This window comes from Dermochelys coriacea, chromosome 7, assembly GCF_009764565.3.
Source record: "Dermochelys coriacea isolate rDerCor1 chromosome 7, rDerCor1.pri.v4, whole genome shotgun sequence".
Taxonomy (NCBI): domain Eukaryota; kingdom Metazoa; phylum Chordata; order Testudines; family Dermochelyidae; genus Dermochelys; species Dermochelys coriacea.
In genome coordinates this window covers 36,974,639-36,999,917 of record NC_050074.1, presented here as the reverse complement: position 1 = coordinate 36,999,917, position 25,279 = coordinate 36,974,639, and the positions used below count along the sequence as shown (strand labels likewise).

At 38.1% G+C, this 25,279-nt stretch overlaps 1 protein-coding gene across 21 annotated transcripts in view; it reads right to left on the bottom strand.

Moving 5' to 3' along the window:
* Positions 1-1,718: 1,718 nt before the first annotated feature.
* The window catches only part of IQSEC1 (IQ motif and Sec7 domain ArfGEF 1), a 711,560-nt gene continuing 687,999 nt past the window's right edge, over positions 1,719-25,279 (bottom strand). For 7 of the 21 annotated variants that reach the window (XM_038409151.2, XM_038409153.2, XM_038409156.2 and 4 more), the window contains 5 exons: positions 21,313-21,412; positions 16,708-16,881; positions 15,821-15,997; positions 7,718-7,767; positions 1,719-6,370 (listed from right to left, as the gene is read on the bottom strand). In XM_038409151.2, the coding sequence (XP_038265079.1) occupies positions 5,774-6,370; positions 7,718-7,767; positions 15,821-15,997; positions 16,708-16,881; positions 21,313-21,412 (1,098 nt within the window). In that variant the 3' untranslated portion in view covers positions 1,719-5,773. The remainder of the gene's footprint in view (positions 6,371-7,717; positions 7,768-15,820; positions 15,998-16,707; positions 16,882-21,312; positions 21,413-25,279) is intronic. The other 14 variants (XM_038409152.2, XM_038409154.2, XM_043518054.1 and 11 more) reach the window with 3 other exon arrangements.

Below are 25,279 nucleotides of genomic sequence, written 5' to 3'. Positions count from 1 at the left end.
TTACACAGAACTCTTAAGACGATTAGTCTTAATTGAGGTTTTATAACCTAATTATAATTCCCCTGAAAACAGGGAAATAAAATAGGAAAAAAACAAAAACTGAAACAAATGAACTCTCCAAGGTATTTTAACTAAAGCAATGGGAGGAACACAACCTCAAATCCTGCATAGGTCACATGTGAAAATAAATTTGGTCATCTTGCGGTTTTGGAAGATAAGCAACACAACAAACAGATTCAGGTATAGATGATAACAAGAACATATTTTTTCAGATATATCATTTACAGAGGTGGTGAATCCCTGCCTACCCAATTGCTGCTAGGAATGGACTTCCTGTATTCTCAAGCGTGATCCAAAGAACATAGGCCATGCTTACAAGATTGGCAACTCTATCATCAGAAGCAGGGACTCTGGAAAAAAAAAATTGAGGACATGATGGATAAACAGTAAAACATGAGCTTCCAGTGCAACGCTGTGGCCAAAAAGGCTAGAATGATCCTTAGATATATAAATGGGGAAATTGAAGAAGAGCAGAGGAGTTACATTAACTCTGTTTTTGGCACTGATGTGAGTGCTACTGGAATACTGTATCCACTTCTGGTGTCCACAATTTAAAAAGGATGCTGTAAAATTGTAGAGGGTTCATAGAAGAGCCACAAGAATGATTAAAAGATTGAAAAACATGCCTTATGGTGAAAGACTCAAGGTGCTCAATCTATTGAGTTTATTCAAGAGAAGGTTAAGGGGTAGTCTGATCACAGTTTATAAGTACCTATGAACAGATATTTGATAATTGAGGGCTCTCCAATCTACCAGATAAAGGTACAAAAAGTTCCAATGGCTGGAAGCAGAAGCTAGACAAATTCAGACTACAAATAAGGCACACATTTTAACAGGGAGGGTATGTAACCCTTGGAATAACTCACAAAAAGCTTGTGGTGGATTCGCTATCACTGGAAATTATAAAATCAATACAAGATGTTTTTCTAAAAGATATGCTCAACCACAGTTATTTAGACTTGAAGTAGGACTTAATGAATAGAAATCCTGTGGCCTGTGTTATGCAAGTCAGACTAGATGATCACAATGGTCCCTTCTAACCTTATAATCTATGTATCTTTGACAGCCGCTGGAAAGACTCCCATTAACTGCAATGGGTTTTGGATCAGGTCCTCAGTGAGGTCAGGTTCTAAGAGAGACAAAAATCACCAACAATATACACAATAAAACTAAACTTTCACTATAGATATTGGTTAGTTCCCCCCCCCCCCGATTTGTCCACAGCACAAAACCACTACCCAGTTGGTAATGACAGATAGTTTCTGTTTAAGATGAAACATCAGGACTGGGTTCCCACATATCTAGGTTAAAATGACTTAGGAGGGTCATGTGAAGAATCTTGCTCAAGTGTCACCTCTTGCTTTGTCCAGCTCAAACCACCTGCATTGCTCCTTAACTTTCTTAAGGAGTACACTCACCCACATGAACATTAAACAAACCAAAACCTTAAGTGATTGGACCAGAACTTTGATAATAGAATTGCAATTCTCGCCCCTCAGCTTTAACTTAAACATTCAGAGTGAAACCCTGGCCCCTTTGAAGTCAATTACAAAACTCCCATTGACTTCAGGGGGTCAACATTTCACCTGAAATGATTTTCTTTTCTTCCAGTCTGCAGAACTGATGTTCTTCCACTGCACAAAAATGAGAAACGGAAAGAGTTTTAAATGATTTATTTGATTTCTCCACATGATCACAGTTATAGTTTTACATCAATAGGGCTTGTTACTACTTACAAACAGAATGCATATTAAAATGAAAGCACTCCTTTCTTCTCTGCAATTACAAAATGGGTCTTGAGCCTCCCCAGAACAGAAGCTTCTTGTGAGCATGATGTTTCCTGAAGTCTTTAACCGTCTGCATTCAAGACCTAATTCTAACAGTTTAATACAACTCAAAGCTGGATTAAAGTTCCTAGCAGGAGATAGGTACTGTATGCAACCTCAAAGTGACTGCAAACTTATAGTAATACTAATTTACACACTATATACAATTTAGAGAATTATCTATTCCCCATACTTGGTCCCACTTCCAACATCCTCCACCCCCTCCCCACAATGTAATCTTGTTCTTGGTTTCATTTTTCTTTTAACTATATACACACTAACTCATTTAGCAGGCAACAAGTGCAATGATATTTTACAACGGAAACAGCAAAATGCATGCTTAACTGCAGAAAACACACAGCTTCATATGGAACAGCAAGTCAACATCTAGAGATTCATTGTTTAAATATCTGCTGACTGTCTTTCAGCTCATTTTATCAAGAAACAAGAGGCTTCTGCTGCATGCAGTACATGATGGGAAAATCATTCTACACTGTATGTTTGAAGACTTTTTTTTAGCAATACAAGACGTACATTTTATTAGGATGAACTTTGTTTTTTTACATTGTTGTACATTTCATGAACTTAAAAAAATTAAAAAACCCAAATACATATTTGACCGTTGTCCCAGAAAAGATCTGTGTTTTTTGTCATCTGTGTTCTTTAGGTTTCCCTTTCATTCTTTCAAACTGACATTATTCAAGGGAACCGAGAAACATGGTCCCCGGTAGCGATCTATGCTAATTTTTAATCAATAAGGAAATAGGACTAAAACCTTTCAACGTCTACTATTTCATTTTCTCCAGTGCACACAGTAACAGAATACTGTCATCTTCTCATTCTAGGAGTGATCTATAGTGTTGTACGCGACTATTAATCTCAGATGTATTCTGACATGTTAGGCTGTTCTCCTGAAGTAGTAATAGTGAGGTTCTCGAGACTTATGCTGACACCAAGATGTTTGTTAAAGGTAATTAGTTCCAAAAAGAAAGAAATAACGAGCATACTGTGTTTCTTCTCAATGATTTTAAACTATGAGAAAGTTTTCAAATATTGTGCTCTTAAAAGGACCCAATACTTTTAGCAGCCACAAGATGGCCTCCGATGTTCCATGTGGAATTAGTGTGCCAACTAAGTAGGCCCGCCCGCCCCCTCCGTATGTGTGTGTATGCGCACGTGCATAAAATCATGTGCAAATGGTTTCTTACATGTACAAAATTTGTGACAACTTTTGCACGCAATCAATTGCGCCTGACAAAATTAAAACCTGGCCCACAGTGTAAATCTAAGGCTATTTGTTGTTACGCCTTTCTTAAATGAACCTAAGTAGTAATGTGAAACCAAACCAAAGAAATGTGAATTATTTCAGTGCTAAAATATTTAAGGCATTGCATGCTAAGTAAACAACATATCTGGGGCCAAATCTTCCTCTCCATGGTACAATGCAGATCTCCTGTACATATTTTGCACTTGTTCAGCACACAGCACTTTCACTGACATCAATAATTCCACATACAGAACAAGTTCAGAATATATAGTATGCGATGGAGAGGAGCATTTTCACCTCAGTTTTCATTAAAAGATGCAGTTTCAGAAAGACTTTTGTATCCAAATGGTATCTTTATCTTTTCTGGAACAAGCTATAACTTACAGTTAGACTCTACTATTGGTACAGCGGTATGAAGAAAAGCAGACATATTTAAATATGTATCCCTTTACTTCAACTAATATCAACAGTAACACTGATGTATTTAGCAAATATACAATATGTAGAGTGTAGCCTCACACTATTAATGTTAGATGACATGCAGACAATTCTATTTTCCCTTATAAGAACAGTATTTTTTAAACTGCAAGGAATAGAGACTCCGAGGGCCCAGATCAGCCTCGTAAGGCAAGACACAGAATTTAGGATAGCTTGAATGATATTAAAAAATATTTGTATTATTCTCATTTCATGTAAGATTAATTTATAGGAGCAAAAGGGATCAAAGATATTGTACACGGGGGAAACAAACATGGACAGATTTTAGCAAAAGGCTAAACTCTAGATTGCTATATTTGCTCTTTATGAAGATTAACAAAGTGCTCAGTTTGCAGTTTTGCTGGTATTAGGATATCAATTGTAGGAGAAAGGGGGAGGGGAAAAACCAAATTAAAGATACCATGAGTAACTCAATACGGAAAATTCATCCTTTCCTTATACAACGCTACCGTATATTTGTATTGTTCAAATAAACAGACAGATCTGGTTCTTTTCCGACTTCTTTTTACCCATCTCACACGGGAACTTCTTTTTTTTCCTTCTTCAAGTTTTGCATTTTAGCTGGTGTAGTTTTGCAGTTGTGGTTCCTTTGTTTCTACCATTTAGGTGTAAAGTCCTTGCAGTGGCTCAAAATGCTGAAACTACAAAGTATGCTCCATGTATGACTTCGTATAGGATTCAGGGATACAAAAATCTCATATGAATTTGCAAATGGCTTGATTACAACACAAACAACAACAGCACAGCCTGCTTTTATATGATGTCTTGCAACTAATTGGAGTAGGACAGTGAGGGTTTGAGCATAAACTCAGCCTGCTGAGTGCTGTGTAAACTAACAAATGTGATGAGTAAAAATGGTGAACCCACTTTGCCGCTAGCATATGGCTATATGGAATTACACTACTAAAAAAACCCAAACCAAATAACCGCACTATACTAGATACTAAAATACACCTTAAAATTTTAGAGCAGTTCCATCTGGAAACACTGTCAGATTATAGTTCATTTTAACTGAAAAAATGAGCAAGTCATGGTGAATAGGAAAATGAAGTGACTGAGAAGGATGGGTGTTTGTAATTTTCATCATGTTTGAGATGAATGCTTTTGCAGTGTATGCATGCACCTTTCATGTAACTCTTCATATGTGTTCATAAAATCATATGCATATAAAAGAAATGCGGATCATGTAAATTCACAGTTATCACAGCCTTTAAAGTGTCTAAGAATTTGTGTAACCAATGCTTTAAGATAACCAGTGGTAAATGGTCATCCCATGTTGCTACTGTATAGTTACTGCATCTTAACTAGTTTGCTTTCCTGAAATAGCAGAGCAGTTATAATACTGATTACATATGATATTATGTTAATAAAAATAAGGATTTATACAAAGCAATATTTTACTACAACAGTTAAATACTATGTTACTTGGCACATTTTAGTAATGATTGCTTAGAGTCTTAATATGTCTAGAGGACTTTTAAATTAAAATACTGAAATGTCTGAAATTTATTCCTAGCATTTAAAGTTTTTGGTCTACTCTTTCATATGCTATATTGTTACTGTCCTTCTATCAAGAAAGTGTAATTCCTTGTAAAGTCTATATTGCTAGTTTTGTGGACTGAGAAATTTGCTTTCCAAGCACAATTGTTAACTATACAGTATATATATATTTATATATATATTTATATTACATAAAGTTTACTTACGTACTTTCATCAACCATATCAGGTCTACTTATTTTTTTGCCTATTGACAATAAAAGAGCAAGAATGCAACACTTGGTTCTGAATCATTTTTTTTTAATAGGTTACGTTTTTATTATGCATGTAAAATTGTCATGGGATTTGGTGAAAAAGGAAGCTTAACTTGTATTCAGCAAGCAGTATGTTTTCAAGGCAACTGAAGATAAGGACTGGCCAGAAGGCAGGCCTCCGCTGAACAGATAAGTAAAACCAATATTGATCACACTAATTCAAATGGTTGTATTTAGTAACAGCAAGTCCTTAAGCTTGCAGAAGTCAAAAATTGTTTGGCTGGGTAAAATCCACATTTTATTTGCTGCTTCCTTTAAGTGCCTTTATAACTGTGCCTAAAACTACCATTATTAGAAGGACAAATACTTCTAGACTATTGTGCTGATGCCACTGTGTTTGGGCTTAGCGCTGCTTGAAGTGGAAGGAGGAGCTGATTGTCCATGATGATGCTGAGCATGTTGGGAATGAGAAGAGTGCCCAGGGTGAGGAGGGGGCAATGGAGGGTGGGGAGGGTGGGAATGTTGTGAAGGAGGGTGCTGCATGTAAGAAGAATGTGCCACATGCTGGGAATGAGGCACATGTGGGTGGTACTGGTGCGTGTGCTGGATGTGCTGTGGAGGATGATAGTGATGATGGTGATGATAAGGGGGTGGGTTCTGCTGCATGTGGCAGTACTGTGAATGGTGAGTGTGCACTTGTGCCTGCGTCTGCCCCTCAGCTGGCCCTGCATGGTGCATGGCAGAAGGATGCTGAGAGTGTTGCTGATGTGGGATTACAGGTGGGTGCTGAGGCTGCTGCGATGGGCCAGATGGTGGATAGCCTTGGGAAGGTGGCTTCCCCCTTTTACTACCAAATAAGGAACCTAGGAGTGAGGAAGAGTTAGGCATAGTCTGGTGAGGGCGAGATGGACACTCTCGGGTTGATGTAGCTCTTCGGCGCATGTGAGGACTGCTAATGATGGACCCCTAAAAGAAATTAATAGAAATGAAAATTAAAAAAAAAATCTTAAAATATGTTTAAAAGAAAAAGTTCACACTGATCCATCAAATCTTCCTTACATGCTCACATGGGCTGACTATGTTAAGCGTTATAGCAGAATTTCTCTTCTGACAGTTTCTCTCTTCAAGCTACAGTTGAGGCATTCATGCCCTTCTTGGAATGCTTATAAACATTAATAGCCATTGTCTGGTTTCTCTTTTAGTACTTTTATTGTAAAATTCTGATATTTAATTTAAGAGAAATGTCAATGAAAGATGACATTATATCTGGGAATTTGTTTTAAAGAAAAAATGCATTTTAAAATACCAGTCACATTTTTCTTAAAATAAAAAAATTACATTAAATTAAACTGAAATGAACACACCAGTAACAAATGTTAGTTACCATTCCAATTTCATAATAGATTTTTTTTAATTTAAAATTTAAAAATATTTTTTTCTTATTGTAAATTGCAGTAGGGAAGGATTGTGCTGCTTCATAAACCTAGCTTTATATTGTATGTTAGATTGCAACAATACTTCTACAACTCATTTCAATAAGATTTCTACGTGGTGATTTTTTTCTGACCTATGGCCCAGTGTTCCCTACTATTTAGCCTTGAATTGTCTATTTAGTTTTTGGAGATTTTTTTTTTTAAAAAAACAATTAGGGACAAAGCAGTACTTAAGAATAATGTGCTAGATTTAAACTGCAATCTATCCAACGCAAACACACACACACACACACACACACACACACAAATAAATCTGCAAGCTGAATTCAACGACATGAACAGTATATATAAATGGTTTGAAGATGAATGAAATCTCATGAAATCCACATTGAATTCATCTGTCTTATTCATTTTCTCCTCCCATGCCCTATCAGTGCAATTCCATGGTATCATGACTGCAAACATTTAGCAATTTAACTATAAAATAAGCAATGGGAATGGCTGAGCATGAAAGTCAATAGTTTTAGCTAGATATCAAACAGCATAGAATAGTGTACTGTGTAACGAAGTGCAAGTGGGCCTTCAGGCTGGGATCAGACCGAAATGGTGGCAAAAGGACACATCATGTTCATTTAACCATGCTTGCAGGAACAGAGGAGGGAACAAGGTTAGCTGAAACCAAAAATGGTGCTTGGTCTAAAACAAGCCATAAGTGTTTTTTAAGCTGGAATAATACAAGGTGAGTAGCCTACGCATGCATTTTATCTGAGGCAGGCAGGTTATATGTTAGAAGAAAGAGAGCAAAAAAATATGTATATAAAAGAAAGGTTTGAAATGCACATCATCACATCCAGCTAGACATCAGTAACTTCCTACTTACTTCCATATTGCTGTCTAGCGATCCTGCACTGCTGCGACGCCCACGCTTGCCTGCCCAGGACATGCAATATCATAGATTAGAGACTGAGACAAGACCTGGGTGAGAAATATCCACTTCCCTGAATTACTATAGGAGCCTCTAAACGCAACTAGAGGGGCCTTGGGGGAACTAATTTATTATGGTAGGTTATACTGGTATAGTAACTACTAAGGCAGAAACTTAAAGTTTAAGTTAATTAATTAAATTAAGTTTCTGTACCTCTACGTATCCTATAAAGGACGATCCTTTTGTTTTGAAGCAAGTTGTCATCCTTTCTGTGTTGTTTTTTTAAAAAGAATCTTAAAATATGTATATTTTAGTCTCTACATTAAGCAGTGGGGTCATAATGTTCACTGTTGGCTAGAGTTTTAGTTTCTTAATTTCCTAGAAGCAAATTTTCAAATGTGTCCATAAATCTATTTTCCTCAAACAGTGTTGTGGGTGGTGTTTTTTTGTTTTGTTTTGAATTATGGGGAACTTTCTGATTTCAGTGGGGAGGGGAAATGGAAAATCTCATCCTTTGAATGTTTTATTTTGAACCTCAGTGGATTTCATATAATCTTCTTTCATGATGATTAAAAAGAAAAATAAAACTTAAATGTAGCCACTGCATTATTGCTAGATTTTGTTTGTCTAGCTGTGCAGTGCTTTACATTTAGGTATTAAGGCTGACAAAGTAGTCGGGCCGAATTTTCCTAAGGTGGATGCCAAAGTTAGTTGCCCAAACCTTAAATGTGGAACCCTCGGTTGGCTTCTAAATACTGATTTTAGAAAGCTAAGTGCTGAAAAACAGGATGCCCAAATATAAGATTATGCACCCAGATTTAATAACTGGGCTGCCCAGCTAATTCATCAGAGATAATATGTGCATCTACATAGAATAGTTATTTTTATTTAATTTAGCTTGTTGGATATTAAGCTAACAAATGTAAGAATGTTCTGTTTAGGGGATGATCAAACAAAGCTAACATCATCAGGATGACAGGTTTCAGAGTAGCAGCCGTTTTAGTCTGTATTCGCAAAAAGAAAAGGAGGACTTGTGGCACCTCAGAGACTAACAAATTTATCTGAGCACAAGCTTTCGTGAGCTACAGCATCATGCATCCAATGAAGTGAGCTGTAGCTCATGAAAGCTTATGCTCAAATAAATTTGTTAGTCTCTAAGATATCATCAGGATGAGGAGTGATCAGCTTCTCCAAGCATCTCCAAAAGCCACATGCATTCCATATTTCTCTCTTGATGCCCCACCACTTTTCTTAAAGTGCCCCGTGTCACAGCAAACCTCCCTTCTGTATCGCAAGGCTTGATATAGTTCTCTTCAGAGCCTGCCACTGCTGCTCCGAAGAGTGTTGCTGGAGATGAATGAGATATTCCTTTCCCCTTTGCTATGATTAAGGGTCCTACTTTTGCAACAATTCACAGTTCTCAACATAAACACTTTAAACTGAGATTATGTGTTTGCAGATGAGCAGTTCCTTTGGAAGAGCTCTTTGCCAAAACCTTTGTGGTACATTCTTTACTGCAGTTTTACCTTGCTTGAAAACATGTCAATACTGTATTGTGCACCATGAGAGAGAAGCGGTTTTGATCATCTTAGAATTCTTATTGCCTAGTCAGAGGTAAATTTTGCTCTTTGTTTATTGGTAGTAATAATGGTGCTGGTTGTGACAGTCAAATCACTCCTGCCAGCCAATCCACAATCCTGAAGGAAGATATCCACCACTGAATGGGGAGATAGGTATTACACTGGCTTAGGTGAATAAAAGTGGCCAGGCATGAAGGAACGTAGAAAAACCTAAGTCTCCCACTGAAGGTAAAGCAGGAGTGAAAATGTTCATATGCCACAGGTATGAATGCAGTATATGTGGACAGATATGTGAGCATCTGTCTATGTACCTAAGATGACTGTGGGCAAAGGAATACTAGCAGAAAAAAGTGAAATCATATTTGTGACATCTATAATAATCACTACTGTACAGTAAAGAGCCCTCTGGTAAATTCTTCCAAGAGCAAAGACATAGTTTCTTAAAAACAAAGTGAAACAGGTTCACTATGGGCTGTAGACAGACAATCAGAAATGGAAATGACCTATTACATCCTACAGAGTATTCCCTTGCCAGTGTAGGATTGTTTTATTACAAACTATTTTTCAGTGCTACATCCATCCCAGCTTAAAATATTTTCTTTGAGCTGCAGTCTTCAAAAGGCATTGCAGGGAAATGGTAACTCCAGGATAGAAGGAGCTTATTCAGCTGTTACGTATAGCACAACCCTACACTAGAATGATTATTAGCTGCTGTGCTATAAAACTAGGTAATGTTTATCAAATTTATGACTAATTGTGCTCAGCAAGTTGAGTTTTACTTTTAACATTTTTGAAGGTCGTTACACAACACCGTTTCTCATTCCTCTCTTTGTAAAATTAAATTCCAGCTCTCTTTCCTCTCCTTCGAAAGTTAAATTCTTGTTCTCTTGACCAATTCACTTTGTCATGGTTGGTAATGGACTGTGATAGGTTGTATGCTGCTTCTGAGTAAGCATCACAAAGGTGCACTACTGCAACATATCTCCACATGTACAAACAAGGTCACTTTAAACTTGAAACCGTTAGAAATTAGAATATCCTTACAGAGACTTGCAAATTCTGTGAGCTCTTACAGGGAATCATGAATGAAAATCCATTATGTCCTTGCAGAAATTGACCTTAGATATGCAGAATGTTACAGGAAATGTTAAATTTCAGTTGTCACTACTGTACTGTACTTCTTGGGTCTATATGCTCTATGCCAATGAGAGGCATACTGAGATCAAGGGCACTTCTTGTGATTCAGTTTGTGATTCTTGGCTAAAATAGTCTGGAAAAGGATTCAAATTATGTTCTTAGTGAAGCAAACTATTTTAACAGCCATCTACCAAATAATGAGTCACTGTACTAGCTTCAGCACGTTGTGAAAGTAGTATTCATGAGAGTGGAAACTTTTGCCATCCACCCTGATTGAACTGGCCTCGTTAGCACTACAAAAAGTAATTTTCCCTCTGTTGATATTCACCCCTTCTTGTCAACTATTGGGAATGGGCCACATCCACCCCGATTGAATTGGCCTCATTAGCACTGGCCCCCCACTTGGTAAGGCAACTCGCATCTTGCAATGTGCTGTATATATATATCTGCCTACTGTATTTTTCACTCCATGCATCTGATGAAGTGGGTTATAGCCCACAAATGCCCAAATAAATTTGTTAGTATGTAAGGTGCCACAAGGACTCTTCATTGTTTTTGTTGCCATCTAGTTATCCAGAGGCCAGGCCTGACACAAGCAGAGGTAGTTCAAATGCCCAATACTACCTCACTGACATGCCACAATCATAATCTGGAAGGACCACTTCTAGGGGTCTTTTAATCCTGTCTTTTGGTTGAGGCATGCAATTATGTATGGTCTTGACCACTTGTGATGATTAAAAAAAACTCCTGGCTCTCTTCACTTGAGGAATGTTATCCTTGGCACACTGGTCAAATTCAGTGCACGTAATTACATCCTGCCTACCTAAATTCCCCTGGCCTTGGAGAAGTGAATAATTTCCCCTCTATAAACCAGTGGAGTAGTGTTGGTGGCGACTACATTTCAGGGGTGAGTGTGTGGGTGATCCCTGCATATATATAGATTTTGCAGAATGCTTTGGGTATTTACATAAACACAAGGTACCAGATTTTTTCATAAGAATCCACTTGGTTAAAAATGGGGTATATAATGAGAATCAATAGAAGCAGGCAATAGTACACACATCCAGAGATCACTAACATCCAATGGGGGCAGAAGGAAGATGACAATGATAGCAAGGAAAGAGGAAACTTGTGGCATTAGGGTCCTGTATCTCCCCTGCACCACTTTCTCTATGGAAACAGATTCAGCCCTTCTACTCTCCTGGAGATCTTGACTGCTAAGGCAGGAGAAGAGCTCTAATGTCTCAAACCCCAAATAGTGTTCGTTTTGCCTCTTTCCACCTCAGCCCAAGGGAGAAGAGTGAGTAGAGAAACTTAATCTCTCCCAGCATCATGTGGATGAAGAGGACCTTAGAGCCTGAACCATTCCTTTGAAGACTCCTCCTACTGGTGGGTAAGGGTTCTGCAATGACATGAAGTCTGCTTCTGTATATGGAACATATGGGGTAATGAAGATCCCTGCAGTCTTTCCCCAGAGAGTAAACTGTGGGCAACAGGAAAATTGGAAAATACTACAAAGGATTAATAAAAACCATTATGTATTGGTTTCCAGGGCAGGAAGAGTATTAAAAAAAAAAGGGACAACAAATGAAGTTTGGGGCAACATACAAGAAGCATAGGGACAATTTTTAAACTTGGGCTATATTTTATTGTTTCTAGCCCTTAATGCCAGTCAATACTCATATATTATTATAGTATAAGTATTGGGTATATTTGCTGAGACTACCAGGAACAGTGCCCGCTTGCAGTTGTAGTAACAATAGCCTTGCACTTCTGTAGCACTATCTCAAAGCATGTTACCAACAGGAGTGCATCAAACTTCACCACACCTCTGGAAAGAAAATAAATATTTGTCCCCATTTTACACATTTATATGGCGAGTCAAAAAGAGGTTAAGGGCCTGATTTCCAGAGATGCGGAGCACTCCTAACTTCATATAAAGTAACTGGGAACTACAGGTGCTCAGCACTTCTGAAAATCAGGTTGTGACTTGCTTGAAGTCACCCAGGAAATCTGTGGCAGATATAGAATCAGAAACCCACATATCCTCCCCAGTCCTGTCTTTTAATCACAAAACCACTGTTCCCCCATTACTAATTGTGATGGGATAGTTTTCATCCTTCATATCTATGAGTAGGCCCATTTCAATATCATAAATGGAAGAAAGCTTTGGAATTGTCTAAAGTTCTCTTAGAGTTTGGCACAATCCACTCCTTTTCTAGTTGTGTTTTGTTTCCTAACATTTTACACATGAATTTGGAATTCTACATTCTAGGGTAAATAAGTATGTTTTTTCTTGACTATTTTTCAGTGGACAGAGCTAATCACACTGACAATTCAGGCTGACAGTTCAGTTATGAGCAACAAAAATGTTCACGCTTTTCATATTTGAAAAAGGATGAAGTATTAAATGCTTTTGACTCATTCATGTTTTGTAACACAGTTGGCTGCCAGTTCCCATTTCTACTTTTTATTCCATGGCAGCAGATGTCAGATCAGAGTGAACAAGATAAGGGTTATTAAATACTAACCTTAAAACCCCCAAAGCTCCCATTCACTTAATTTTTGCAAATACAACTTATGTTTTCATGGAAAAATAGCCAGCAGCAAAGAGTACTAGGTCAATATCAGATATTGTTTGCCTGTTGTGGAATTGAAGTATTGCTCTCCAAAAACCAATTTCAGCTTGTAGGGGGTGAAAGGGTCAAACAGTATTTTTTCTCTTTAGATTTGAGACTTAATTTATTTTTTCCTTTTCAGCATAGAAAACATTTTAAAGGCACTTTTCCCTACTACTATTCCTCTGTGATAGGTATAATGACTTCTGGCAAGGGGAAATTAGCTAATGTTTTGCTAATTGCAGCTTCATCAGAAACCTGCATAGCCAAAACTTTCTTTACAGAATCAGATTGTCCTTTCATAGAACCATATTTTTAGAGTGCTTTCAAAAAACCCTCTGCAGTTCCTTAAGAAATTATGCACTGAACTCTGTTTGCAAAAAGTTCAGAGTTTGCAAAATTACTCAGTTTGCACATGTAAAATTGGATTTTTGCAGAATTAAGAAACCCCTTAAAAATCCACTATCCCCATTTTCTAAACAAACACACATAGTACAACCAGATCCTCTTTCTTTATCATCCTATATTTCATGCCATGACAGTATAAACACCAAGAATTAGGATGAACTAATTTCAGCCACCTTTTTCAGAAGTTATTTGTGTGTCTGCTGCTTTGGTGCAGTCACTGAACCACAATGACTCTGCTAACTGGTAAATTTTTCTTTGATTTTTCTAGGGGTCATCTGTTCCATACTAAAACAGAGTGAATCCCCCCAAGCAAGCTAAATTTAGAGGAGGTACTTGTAAACTCACTACAGTGATTTTGATGTATCACAGAAATAGTAGTATGTACCCAGGGACTGAAAATGGTGTTTTATTAACCTAAATCACGTGACAGGTGTGTAATTTTCAAGTTAATTGCACTGCACAAGACCAAACAGAAGCTCTCCATAACTGTCAGTGGGTAAATATTAAAATTAAGTTAAGTTGAGTTGGGTTGGGTTTAACAAATTAATCGATAAACCCTCCAGTCTGTAAATGGATTTCTACTTTCTATCATGGAAAAATACTACTTTCAGTAATAAGCATGCCAACAGTGGGCATACAGTTTTGAAATATAAAAGTTTTCATGATCAAGAGGAATTCATCTTGTTTATTGTACATAACCCTGTAAAGGGATTTATGTACATGGCAATATTTGGAAGACTGTGATGGAAAATTCCTTTGGGATGAAGAGAGTTAATCAGGAACCATGCAAATTGGTTTGTATAGCCATGAAACTCCCACATCCAGTAACATGGCTGTTCTCATTCTAAATGAACTTAAAATAAAACACAAAATGATGAAGGTATCCATACAGCTTAGATTTAATAATGATGAGGACTTGGGCTTGATCCAACTCCCACTGAAGGCAATGGAAAGACTCTCACTGATTTGAACTGGGCTTTGGATCAGGTCCCATGTCTTTTAATGAGGCAGATGGGTATAGATGGATATAAACAGAGAGTAAACACAAGTGATAATAGAGGGGTGGTGGGGGTGTGTGTGTATGTACGTATATATATATATATATACATACACACATACATACATACACACACACACACACATGCACACACACTCTACATATTCAATTTACCAGTGTTTTATTTACTGCAGCACAACTAAATCCTCCTCTTTGATATTACAAGGAAAGGCTAACTGGGGCTAACTATTCAAGATATACACAGTATTACAAAATTATGCCTCCACTGTAGATCATACAGCATTTAAAAAACAAATCAAAATAAATAATACAGCCAGATACAACTTTTTTAAAAATTCAATTGTTGCTACTCTTATGGGTACTGTCAGTGTGGTGTGGCTGGTGTTACAGGTATAACTTCTATTAGCAATAACAGGAGCAGTGTGCCTAACATTCTAAACACAGGGCTGAACATTTGCCCCTGGAAGTCTGGAAAACATGAGGGTGCTAATTACTAATAATTAATGACATGTAGCAAAACAAATAAATAAAATAAAAACAGGCACATACCAATCTTTCCATTTCTATTTTTTGTAACATATAAATATTTAGAAAACCCCATTTAGATCTGTCAGTTCCAATTTTAGCCACAGCAGCAGCTATGAGTCTAGGGGACATTACTACTGTGCCCAGCAGGGCTTTTTCCCATTACTCTGGCAATAGTATTTTGCAAACAACAGCTTCAGCAAGAATTAGGACCTATGTTGTGCATAATACAACGATGAGATATAATTCAGTTATACTATGTGACTGATGCTATCACTCTAGATAGAATTTAGTAGGGCTTCACTCAATTTCATTCATCAGTGTAGTACATGGGTACACTTAAGCACAAAATACACAGGAAGCAGTCATTGCATAGGGACCTCTGTTTTCTTTCTAAGTCTACATTAACAAGGAGGAAAAAAAATAAGAGAAAAAACAAAGGAATTCTAAGTGGGTTATTCCTAGCACTAGTCAACGATTTTTCTATAATACACTTACAATTTTTCCTCAGTCTCCATTCTCCTTTAAAAGTATACATAGCAAGCTATAACAGTTTGATATTTTCAAAGAGTTTGTTCAGTACACTAAAGGTAAAATAAAATAAATAAAAACAAACCCAACTATAAAACCAAGAAAAAAAAGCAAATAGATGTAAAAATAAGCTCATTTGTGAATGGCGACCATGTAAAGAAGCAATACAGAAAGTTTAACTATCTATCACACTTCTTTGCACGCACTGGTGTATGGAGCAGGGAATAAATGTGGTGCTTACCAGCTTCAGAGAGGTCTCTAAGGGAGCTGCTGAGTGCACTCCTTTTCAGTCCCTCTCCAGTGGCATAGCTGTCATCCAGGCAGGCTCTGTTCAGCGTCCCATTGCCAGATTCTTTTTTGAGGCTGGAGCACTGGGAGATGCTTGGACGTACCACACCTTTCTGTTTTTCTAGCTCAGCTGAAACAAAGAGAATGATTGTACAGTTCATAGTTATTGACTATAATGAAATGGAGCCAATGACATGACAAGCCAAATATTATTATGTATCCAGAGATGTCAGTTTATTGTGGAGTTGAAGTCTACAAGGAGGAAGACTTGATTCCTGTCCCAGTGGCTTTATAACATAACATGTGATGAAAGGATGTCACATGCTGGAAAAATAGAATATAAAACCTTATGTTTAGATAGACAGATAGATATCTGCAGCTTCCAGTATGTTCATTTGCACAACAGCTACTGAAGCAGCAGCAAACATGATGCTTTTCAAAAGAATAAAGTTTGATATTAAGAGAAATAGAGTGAACGTTCTTCTAAAGCCCATCTCCAAAGGACAATACCTCTTTTTAAGAAGCCATTTAAAATAGCCCTAAAACTTAAGTACAATTTATTCACTGTATTTGGTACAGACCCACCCTCTACTTACTCATCAGTCAGTTTTTGCTGGCGCTTAAGATATATTTCCATTGCAATTACATAGTACACTAGCTATCAGTCAAAAGATCCTGGCAGGAGTTTTAGGAATCACTGTTTAATCTCTAAAATAATATCAAAGCCACAGATGGGGAGCTACATTATTTTAAGATTTAAATCCTGGTGGATTATGTTACATACAACTTAAACTGATTTACTAAATGTTGATTAGTTTGAAAATACTCTATTATATGTACCTTTGTACTTACACTCTATTCTGTGCTTTTCCATTTCTTGAACTTCTGCAATAGACTCTCTCAAGTCATCCGTAAATTTCTTTCTATCCTGAGGATTGGGTGCATTGAAATTTATTAGGACTTTGATATCTGCTCCTGGAACAGCTGATGTAAGCCGTATGCCATTTGGATAATCTGGGGGTGGGGAGGGGGAAAGGGAGAAAAGACGAGGCTAAATAATGTTTATTTTATTCTCTTCCATTTTTACTTATTTTTTCACTAATTCTCTTTGTTATCATTTCCGAACTCTGACAGACATCAGAGAAAAGCAGTTTTTACTACCACATTCAAAAATTCAGAAGGCCATTTTATCTGCTCAGAACCCAGATGCATTTTCTAAAGGAAGATAAATCTCACTGAACATCCTCATAGACAATTATAACACTAACACACAAATGAAATCTGTTTGTAGTAACAATGCCAATAAAAAAAACAGGTTTGGCTGATTTGCTAAAAGGGACAACTTGTTTAGGCTTAAGCTAACCTTGGCTAAAGTAAAGTAAATCCCAGTCAGTATCCCTGGATTTAAAACAAACAAACAAAAAGGCTAACCAAACATGTCTAGTTTAAATGAAAACATTAACCCTAACATTACTAAAGACCTAAACAATACTGCAGTAAGCAAGCAAACAAAATCTATTGAAAGTCTTCACAAATAATATATTTTAAAAATTTATATAAAATTGTATACATCTAGTGTGTTACATTAGTTTGATTCAGCAGATTGCAAACAATGACATACTTTATAAATTAAGTTTAATATTCTTACTCATTATGTGCCAGATTTTCAAAACTTTCTCAGAACTTATGCCTGGCATCTTTGCACATGCAATTGCTAGCACACCAACAGTCTCGTTTTGCATGTGCGAACCAGCCAGATGAACAACTACCTAGTCTGCACATGCAAACAACTGTAACTGAAAAATGTACAGATGTAATTTGAGATAGCAGGTCAGGGTCGCCTTGAAAATATAACACTTAGGTACATAATTATAGTGGACATAACAAAAAGAAAGCCTAAGGAGCTCAAGAGACAGAGGGGCTTAGTGAAAACACCTCGAAGCGTATTAGAACTTTCTATATATGGAACTGCTTAACTTAACATTCCATAATAAATACTGAAGTATTTAAGCTTTATACACTCGTCCCCTTAAGCATGGACAGTACTGTGTAGCTTGGAAGAAAAATCCATGAGAAAATACATGCATAACTCTTCCCAACAGGTCTGATAATTTATATTCAATTGTCCTGATCCTGCCACCTTACTCATGTTTGAGTGGGAGTTTTTGCTGAGCAAAGACTCTAGCACTAACCCTCAGAATTATAGATTCTTTTTGGTCATTTTGTTTTGGTTGTTTGTGAGTAAACAGGCAGGAATATTTTGTATTAACCTCAGTTCTCTAATCACATTTCTTGTTCAATGTTACCCACCAATGTCATGCTTCAAGGGAGTAAAAATGTTCTTATTCTGTAGGGCATGTACAGTGACATCTTGACCTTTATTTACAACAATGGGGATCATTTTCAAGGCATTTAATTAAATCCCACTGTAAATGATGGAGCAAACAGCCCTTGCTTATCAGATTGTCTTCATTTTAATTCTTGAACTAGCTGCCTGCAGTCCAGGTGTGCATCTAACATAGCAGGTCTTAACAGCTGGTCACATGAACATCTGCCAGTTGAGCAGAAAGATACAGACACACAGATATACACACATAATGAAGATTTTCTCCACTTCAGAAAACTATTTGAGTTTTTGCTTGAACTGCTGGCCCCTGGAAATGAGGCCTCACACAATCTTAGAACATGTGCAATAAATAATTTAATAAAATGTCTTTCCTGAGCCATCAGACCTTATTGATCGACAGAAGGTCCCCAGATTGAATACTAAGTAAATACAGATCTCTTCCATGTATTAAAGTCCATGATCCATTACTCCAACACAGGGTGCTTCCAAGTGCACAACAAAATGGAATTCAAGCATTGTAGATTTCTATTTAAGCAGAACAAATCCTCTCTCATGGTCATTCACTCAAGAAACACCATCTGGTGTGCGACAATTTCTACCCCCAGCTGCCAAGGTCATTGTGTTCCAAAAAAAAAAAAAAAAAAAAAAAAAAAAAAAGTATTACACTGCCTTAAAAAGTGCAGAGTCAAATACAGTTACAGTTTACACAAAGACTTATGCACCATACATAGTTTCAACCAAAAGGGAAATCACCTTTCTTGGCTGGAAGAGGAGCCAACTAGCTATTCAGTTATAAACCAGAAAAAGTACAGAACTAAGGGGAAAAAAAAGACATCCGTAACAGCTGAGCATGGAAAAGCAAGGCAACTTGATAACTATGAGGATACTTAGAGAGAAATTCAAGCTAGTGAATTGCACATATCAGCTCTACTACACAGACCAAACTCCCCAATAACAAACTCCTATGCCCAGTGCTGCTATCAATACAACTGATATTCCTACAGCAGCAAACATTGAGATAAATAATTTAGGTGTTAGCTGGACTCCACTAAAAATACGCTGCCAACCTTAACATTTTTAAAATTACGTTTGTTTGTAAATATAAATGTTTTGCTTGTGGCCTATTTATGCACTAGAGATAAATGCCCATACTTCCTTGTCTGGAGCCAACAAATCCTATAATATATTTTACCTTTATCAACCATGCAATGCCAATAATTTCAGTTGACTCGGCATCAGCTAAATTGAAAGGTTTCGCTCCCTTTGTGTTAGTGACACTGGCCTCAGAATGTTCATGATTCGCATTCCCTGAGAACAAGTTGATTCTGACAGCTGCAACATGCAGATTTACTGGATGGATTGATATTGGTTACTTGCCTGCTTTGCTGGCCCTGCAATACTTTGAGTTAGTCTCTTCTCACCCACAGGAGTGTAAGAGAATATGAAGTTCACAGGTTACAGGGGACTAGACTTTCTCTTCCCCTTCTAATGTACTGTTTGCACATTCTAAGCTTTGTCCATAAATAGCTTATACACAGGTTAGCTGCACACTTTGGTTTTTAACTTCTTTGGAAAACTATTTTTATTTTGACAGTTTTTAAAAATTTGATCAGGCTTTACTTTCCAACAAGGAAATGGGTTAATACAACTCTGAAATGTGCTTGTGAGTGTGACTGATTCTGTTGACTCATCTGCAGGATCTTTGAGGGATGGACACAACATCCTCCTCAGTGGGTTTGCTCCTTTCCCTTTAAGAAGAAACTTCAAGGCTTCTTCCATATGGGGAACCTGCTCAATGTGCCTTCACTTCTGCAAGAGGCGACACATAATGAGATGGCTTGGGCTGCAGCAGCAGCAGTCTGTGGGCGGCACTCAAAGCTATGCTTAATTTCCGCTGACTCCAAGATACCATAGGTCTTTATGTTTACACAGAAGTGAGGATGTGGACAAGAGCCAAGAGGTTTATTGATAGCAAAAGGCATGGGGAAGCATCTCTAGGATTAGGCTAAGTCAGTAAGTGTGCCCTCTATTGAAGGTGTATGTCTGATCTTTGCCAGTGTAGTTTGCAGTTGAAGTTATGTTAGCTCTGTAGCTGCTTCTGGATGCCCAGGTGACAGCAGAGGCAGACATCTATTTTCATCTATGACCAGGCTGCAAACATTCCTGTGTGATGTGGACTGTACCCGAGTAAGTCATGCCTTTGTAACCTCACGGCTAGATTACAGCAATAAACCGTAATTGTAACCCTTTAAAAAAAATCATCTGGATTTTTCAGCTCATGTAAAATACACCAACTTGTTTCTTTATTTGGATGAGCCATTTGAGCATGTGACCTCATTTTCAGGGGTTATGGGAACGGCAGGCAAGGAGCACCTTGAAAAACCAGAAACTATTGTACCACTGAACCACACTGGATTTGTTACACAGTTCAAGGTTTTGAAAGCCATATATGGTCTGGGTGCCAAATGTCAGAGAAACCACTTATGTCCCATAGAAACAGCTATACTTTCTGTTACATTGCTATTGCTATTGATTCCTGGAGTTCAACTCTCCAGGAGCAGTGGCAAGATAGTCATATGGAAGGCCCCTTCTGGCCGTCTCCTGAAGACTGAGTTTGGTACATCTGATGGGTGAAGCATTTAAATTACCTCGGGAACATCTGGGGACAGGAGATGCAGGTTTTTAATACAGAAACTTCATCTAACTATATTTTGTATTTAATCTTTTAGGTACGGAGCTGAGTTATAAATAAGTAAAGATATTAAACAAACAAACAGCAGCTGAAAGACTGTTTTACTTAAATCTGTCTCTCAATCATTATTTAGAACTATATCTGTTAATTGCAGCTGAAGAAAAAGGATACACTAAATTTGTCCTCACTGCATTCAGAAACACCATTCTGAGCCAGATGTGACTCCTCCGATCCTTAGGCCAGAAGTCTCTTGTCAGTCCTGCTATTTTCAAAGAGCATCTTGTATTTAAATCTAGGGCTAGTTCCAGCACATACTGACTTCACTCCTAGACCTAAGAAACTGATGGGCAGCTCTTCATCCTGATATCAAAAAACCATATGGAGAAAAATAGAGAGAAAGACTTACACTGATTCTCAAAAAGAAGAACTTGCATTCCATATAGGGAAAAGGACTGTCGAAAACTGTATGTGACCGAATTCTTCTTCTTTTGAAAGATCTTGGTGACCTGAAAATATCAATTAAAAAAACCCAGACAAAATAAGAATATGTTCTTTGATCTGAACATCGTTGGAAAGTATTCAACTATAATAGTGAAACAATTCTATTCACACTACTTTAATTACTCTTGGTACTGGCATATCAGAAATATATATATATATTTTACCCAAAGACAGCTTCCAGTCTGCAATACAGTAACTATTTGCTACTTTTGCTTCCCCCCCTCCACTGCACTGGAACCAGTCTATTGAGATATGATTCTATAACCTTTGCTTGCAGAAAGATAAACAAGGCTTGAAAAATGTACATGACCCCTACCACCCAGAGGGCTTGGGGCGAAAGTATCTGTGTGTTACCATATCTCCCAAGGCCGCTGCCCCTAAATCTTAAAGAAATGAAACACTTACATATTGTTTATTGAATGTAATTGAAACATATTCACAATTAGCTTACATATGTCATTCAACGGAAACTTGCTATGTCTCACGCCTTTCCCTCTATCCTTGATCAGAGTTTATCTTTTAGTTATTTTTAGACTGTTTTCTCTCTCTCTCTCTAACCTCTTACTTTCCTATCTCTGCCACATAGTTGTTTGTCTCTCCTATTCCCCCCAAAAATCTCTCAGTTCTTGACTATTTCTCCCTTCTATTACCTTATTCTATCAGCCTCTTCCCACCCTCATTCCTACCTCCACCCTCATTCCTATTCACTCCCTCTCTTATTCCTCATATGTAGGGCTTGAGAGGTTTACCAGACACTTAGGGTACGTCTACATAGGCCACATGAGTGAGTTTCCAAGCTACTTCTGCCACCTCCCTCCCTAGGCTTCAGAGCCATCGCTCCAGTTTGAACCGCAACTTCAAAGTGCTGTCTACACAGCTGTTTTTAGAGAGAGCTAGTGTGAGCTCCACCACCCCAAGTCTGTTGACCCAGGCTGAGAGGTTCACTTCCATAGGCTGTGTAGATTTACCCAAAACAGCTCAAGGACTAAACCACTCACTAGTCCAGGAGCTACTCTCAGATAAGAAACTGAGCCAACTCACAGGGACGGTGGTAGGATTCTTATCAGTGTGTGGTCGGTGGGATTATCTTTTGTAGCCTCTCACTAGGTGGTGTCTGATAAATCTGAAGCACGCATCCCTTCTGGCTCCTAGATGGCAGAAAGTGCTTTTCCTCTCTGTGTCCCCTGTACTACAATGAGACTGTAGAGAGGCAGAACAGGGCACTGGCCTGGAACTCAGGAGACCTGGGTTCTATTCTGGGATCTATTGCTGACCTGCTGTGTGATCTTGGCCATGTCTCTTCACCTCCCAGTGCCTCTGATTCTCCTCCTGCCCTTGGTCTGTCTTGTCTGATTAGACTGTGTTTGTACAGCGCTTAATACACTGGAACCCTGATTTTGACGGAGGCCTCTAGGCACTAAAGAAATACAAATAATAACTAATAACCTGCTCTTCAGCGTCTGTTTTTGGGACCTCCTCCACCATAACTAGATCCTGCCTCTGCTGCAGCTCACAGCTTGCTCAAGTTGTGACAGAATAAAATTGATTCAGTTCTTGTTAATTTTAACTTCTGGATATAGAGTTCCGCATTTGCACCACTGGTAACTAACAAGACTCTGGTCAGTTTTCACTCTGATACAATTTGGCAAAGCTATTAGCATCAGACTAAGGGAGACAAAACACAGACTGTTTGCAGAGGATGACAATGTTGCATTGATTTACACTCATGATCACATTTGGATTTGAAGGTTATTTTTCTGTTTTTAAAGGAAAGCCTGCCTTGTTCAAGCCCTGAGTAAGGAGTACAAATTATAAATAACGAGCAGGCAATGTACCTTTATGTTATCACTCACAACAAAATATGGCATACAATATCCAACCAACTTAATTCTCCAGCTAAAAATCAAAATACATTCAGACTACAAAGTACTACAAGTGTTCCTGTTTTTGAAAGTAATTCAACTAAATGCTTCCAAGCTGTCACTCCTTTTATTTGTATTTTTAAAAAACACTGGGTCAAGCTAAATGTATGCTGGGAAGGAAAGTCAACTGTAAAACGTATTTCAACTTACTCAACTTATATTCAAGGGAATAGACACGTCTGGATCATAACAGATCAACTGAACACAGATCAATAGCCAGATGTAATTATCCTTTCCGGTTTTATCTCAATAGCTAGATGAGCCGTTTTTGAAACAGGTAAACTGGAACTATCACAAATATTTTCTGCAACAATAAACTATTGTACCAAACCAATTTTGTTATAACTAATAGTAGTAACAAGAAAGAATCTTCAGATTTCAAACAAAAATCACAGGATGACAATTGTAGGACTGGAAGGGACCTGGAGAGGTCATCTAGTCCAGTCCCCTGCACTCATGGCAGGACTAAGTATTATCTAGACCACCCCGACAGGTGTTTGTCTAACCTGCTTTTAAAAATTTCTGATGATGGAGATTCCACAGCCTCCCTGGGAATTTATTCCAGTGCTTAAACATCCTGACAGTTAGGAAGTTTTTCCTAATGTCACCCTAAACTGCCCCTGCTGCAATTTAAGCCCATTGCTTCTTGTCCTATTATCAGCAGTTAACGAGAACAATTTTTCTCCCTTATCCTTGTAACAACCTTTTATGTACTTGATTAAATATATATTTAGGGGATCATCAATGATTATGAGCAAGGCTATGTTTTGTCAGAGATATTTTTAGTAAAAAAGTCATGGACAGGTCATGGGCAATAAACAAAAATGCACAGTCCCGTGACCTGTCCATGACTTGTACTATATACCCCTGAATACATCTTGGGTGTTCTGGGGGGGCACCTAGGCTGCTGGTGCTGGGGGAGCTTCGTGGTGCCCACTGGTGCTCGTGGGGGGCTTCGGGTGTGTGAGTGTGTACTCCGGGACGCCCGTTGGAGCTCGGGGGATGGGAGGCCAGCCAGGACTGCCGCTGCCAGTAAGGGCTGGCCCGGGACCACCGCCACCAATGCTGCTGGCGGGGGGTGCCCTGGGACCGCTGTTGTTGCTGGGGGTGGGGCAGTGCAGCTAGCTCCAGGGCTGCCCAAGCTGCTCGGGCAGCTCTGGGGTCAGGCACACCTGCAGAAGCTACAGAGGTCCCAGAAAATCACAGAATCTGTGACCTCCGTGACAGACTCGCAGCCTTAATTATAAACAGTTGGACACGAACGCTTCCTAGACAAGTTGAGGCTCAAGGTCATATTCATGGATCACTAGAACACAATTTGGATTTTAAATAGCGTCTCTGAATTTATCCATGACTCTTATTTTTTAAATGCATTTGAATTATAAAAACCCAGGCTCCAGTCCCATGCACTGGGTGTCATCCTACAAATAAATCAAACAGTGCACAATACGAAACAAAGGAGTACTCAGCCCATCTTGACTCAAACAACTACTGACCAGCTAAAGCCAGATAATAAAAATAATCCAAAGCCGTGGCTGGTATCCCTTTCCAAAATGCCTGGGGAAAATGACGGGCTTAGATATAATGAGGTATTAATGATATTCATGCAAGCAATAAATAGCCCTAACAACATTTTTTTTCCCTGTAGATTTGCTAGAACTGTTTTAATTTATTATAAGGATAAACTGAATTAGTAGAACTCAATTTCTAAAATTCAACGTATTTGCACAGATATACTCACTATTCAGACAAGAACTTCCCCTTGTAAACTAAACTCTTCTATTTCCTCCAAGGGGTGCATGTGTGCATATGCGACGGGAAGGGGAACCTATGTTGCAGATAACTAAAGGATACAAAATCCTTAGTTTACAGCTGTTTAAATTCATAACGCTGTGCCTCTTAGCACATATGGCCTCTTGGATTTTGAGCTGTATGCTCAAACAAATTTGT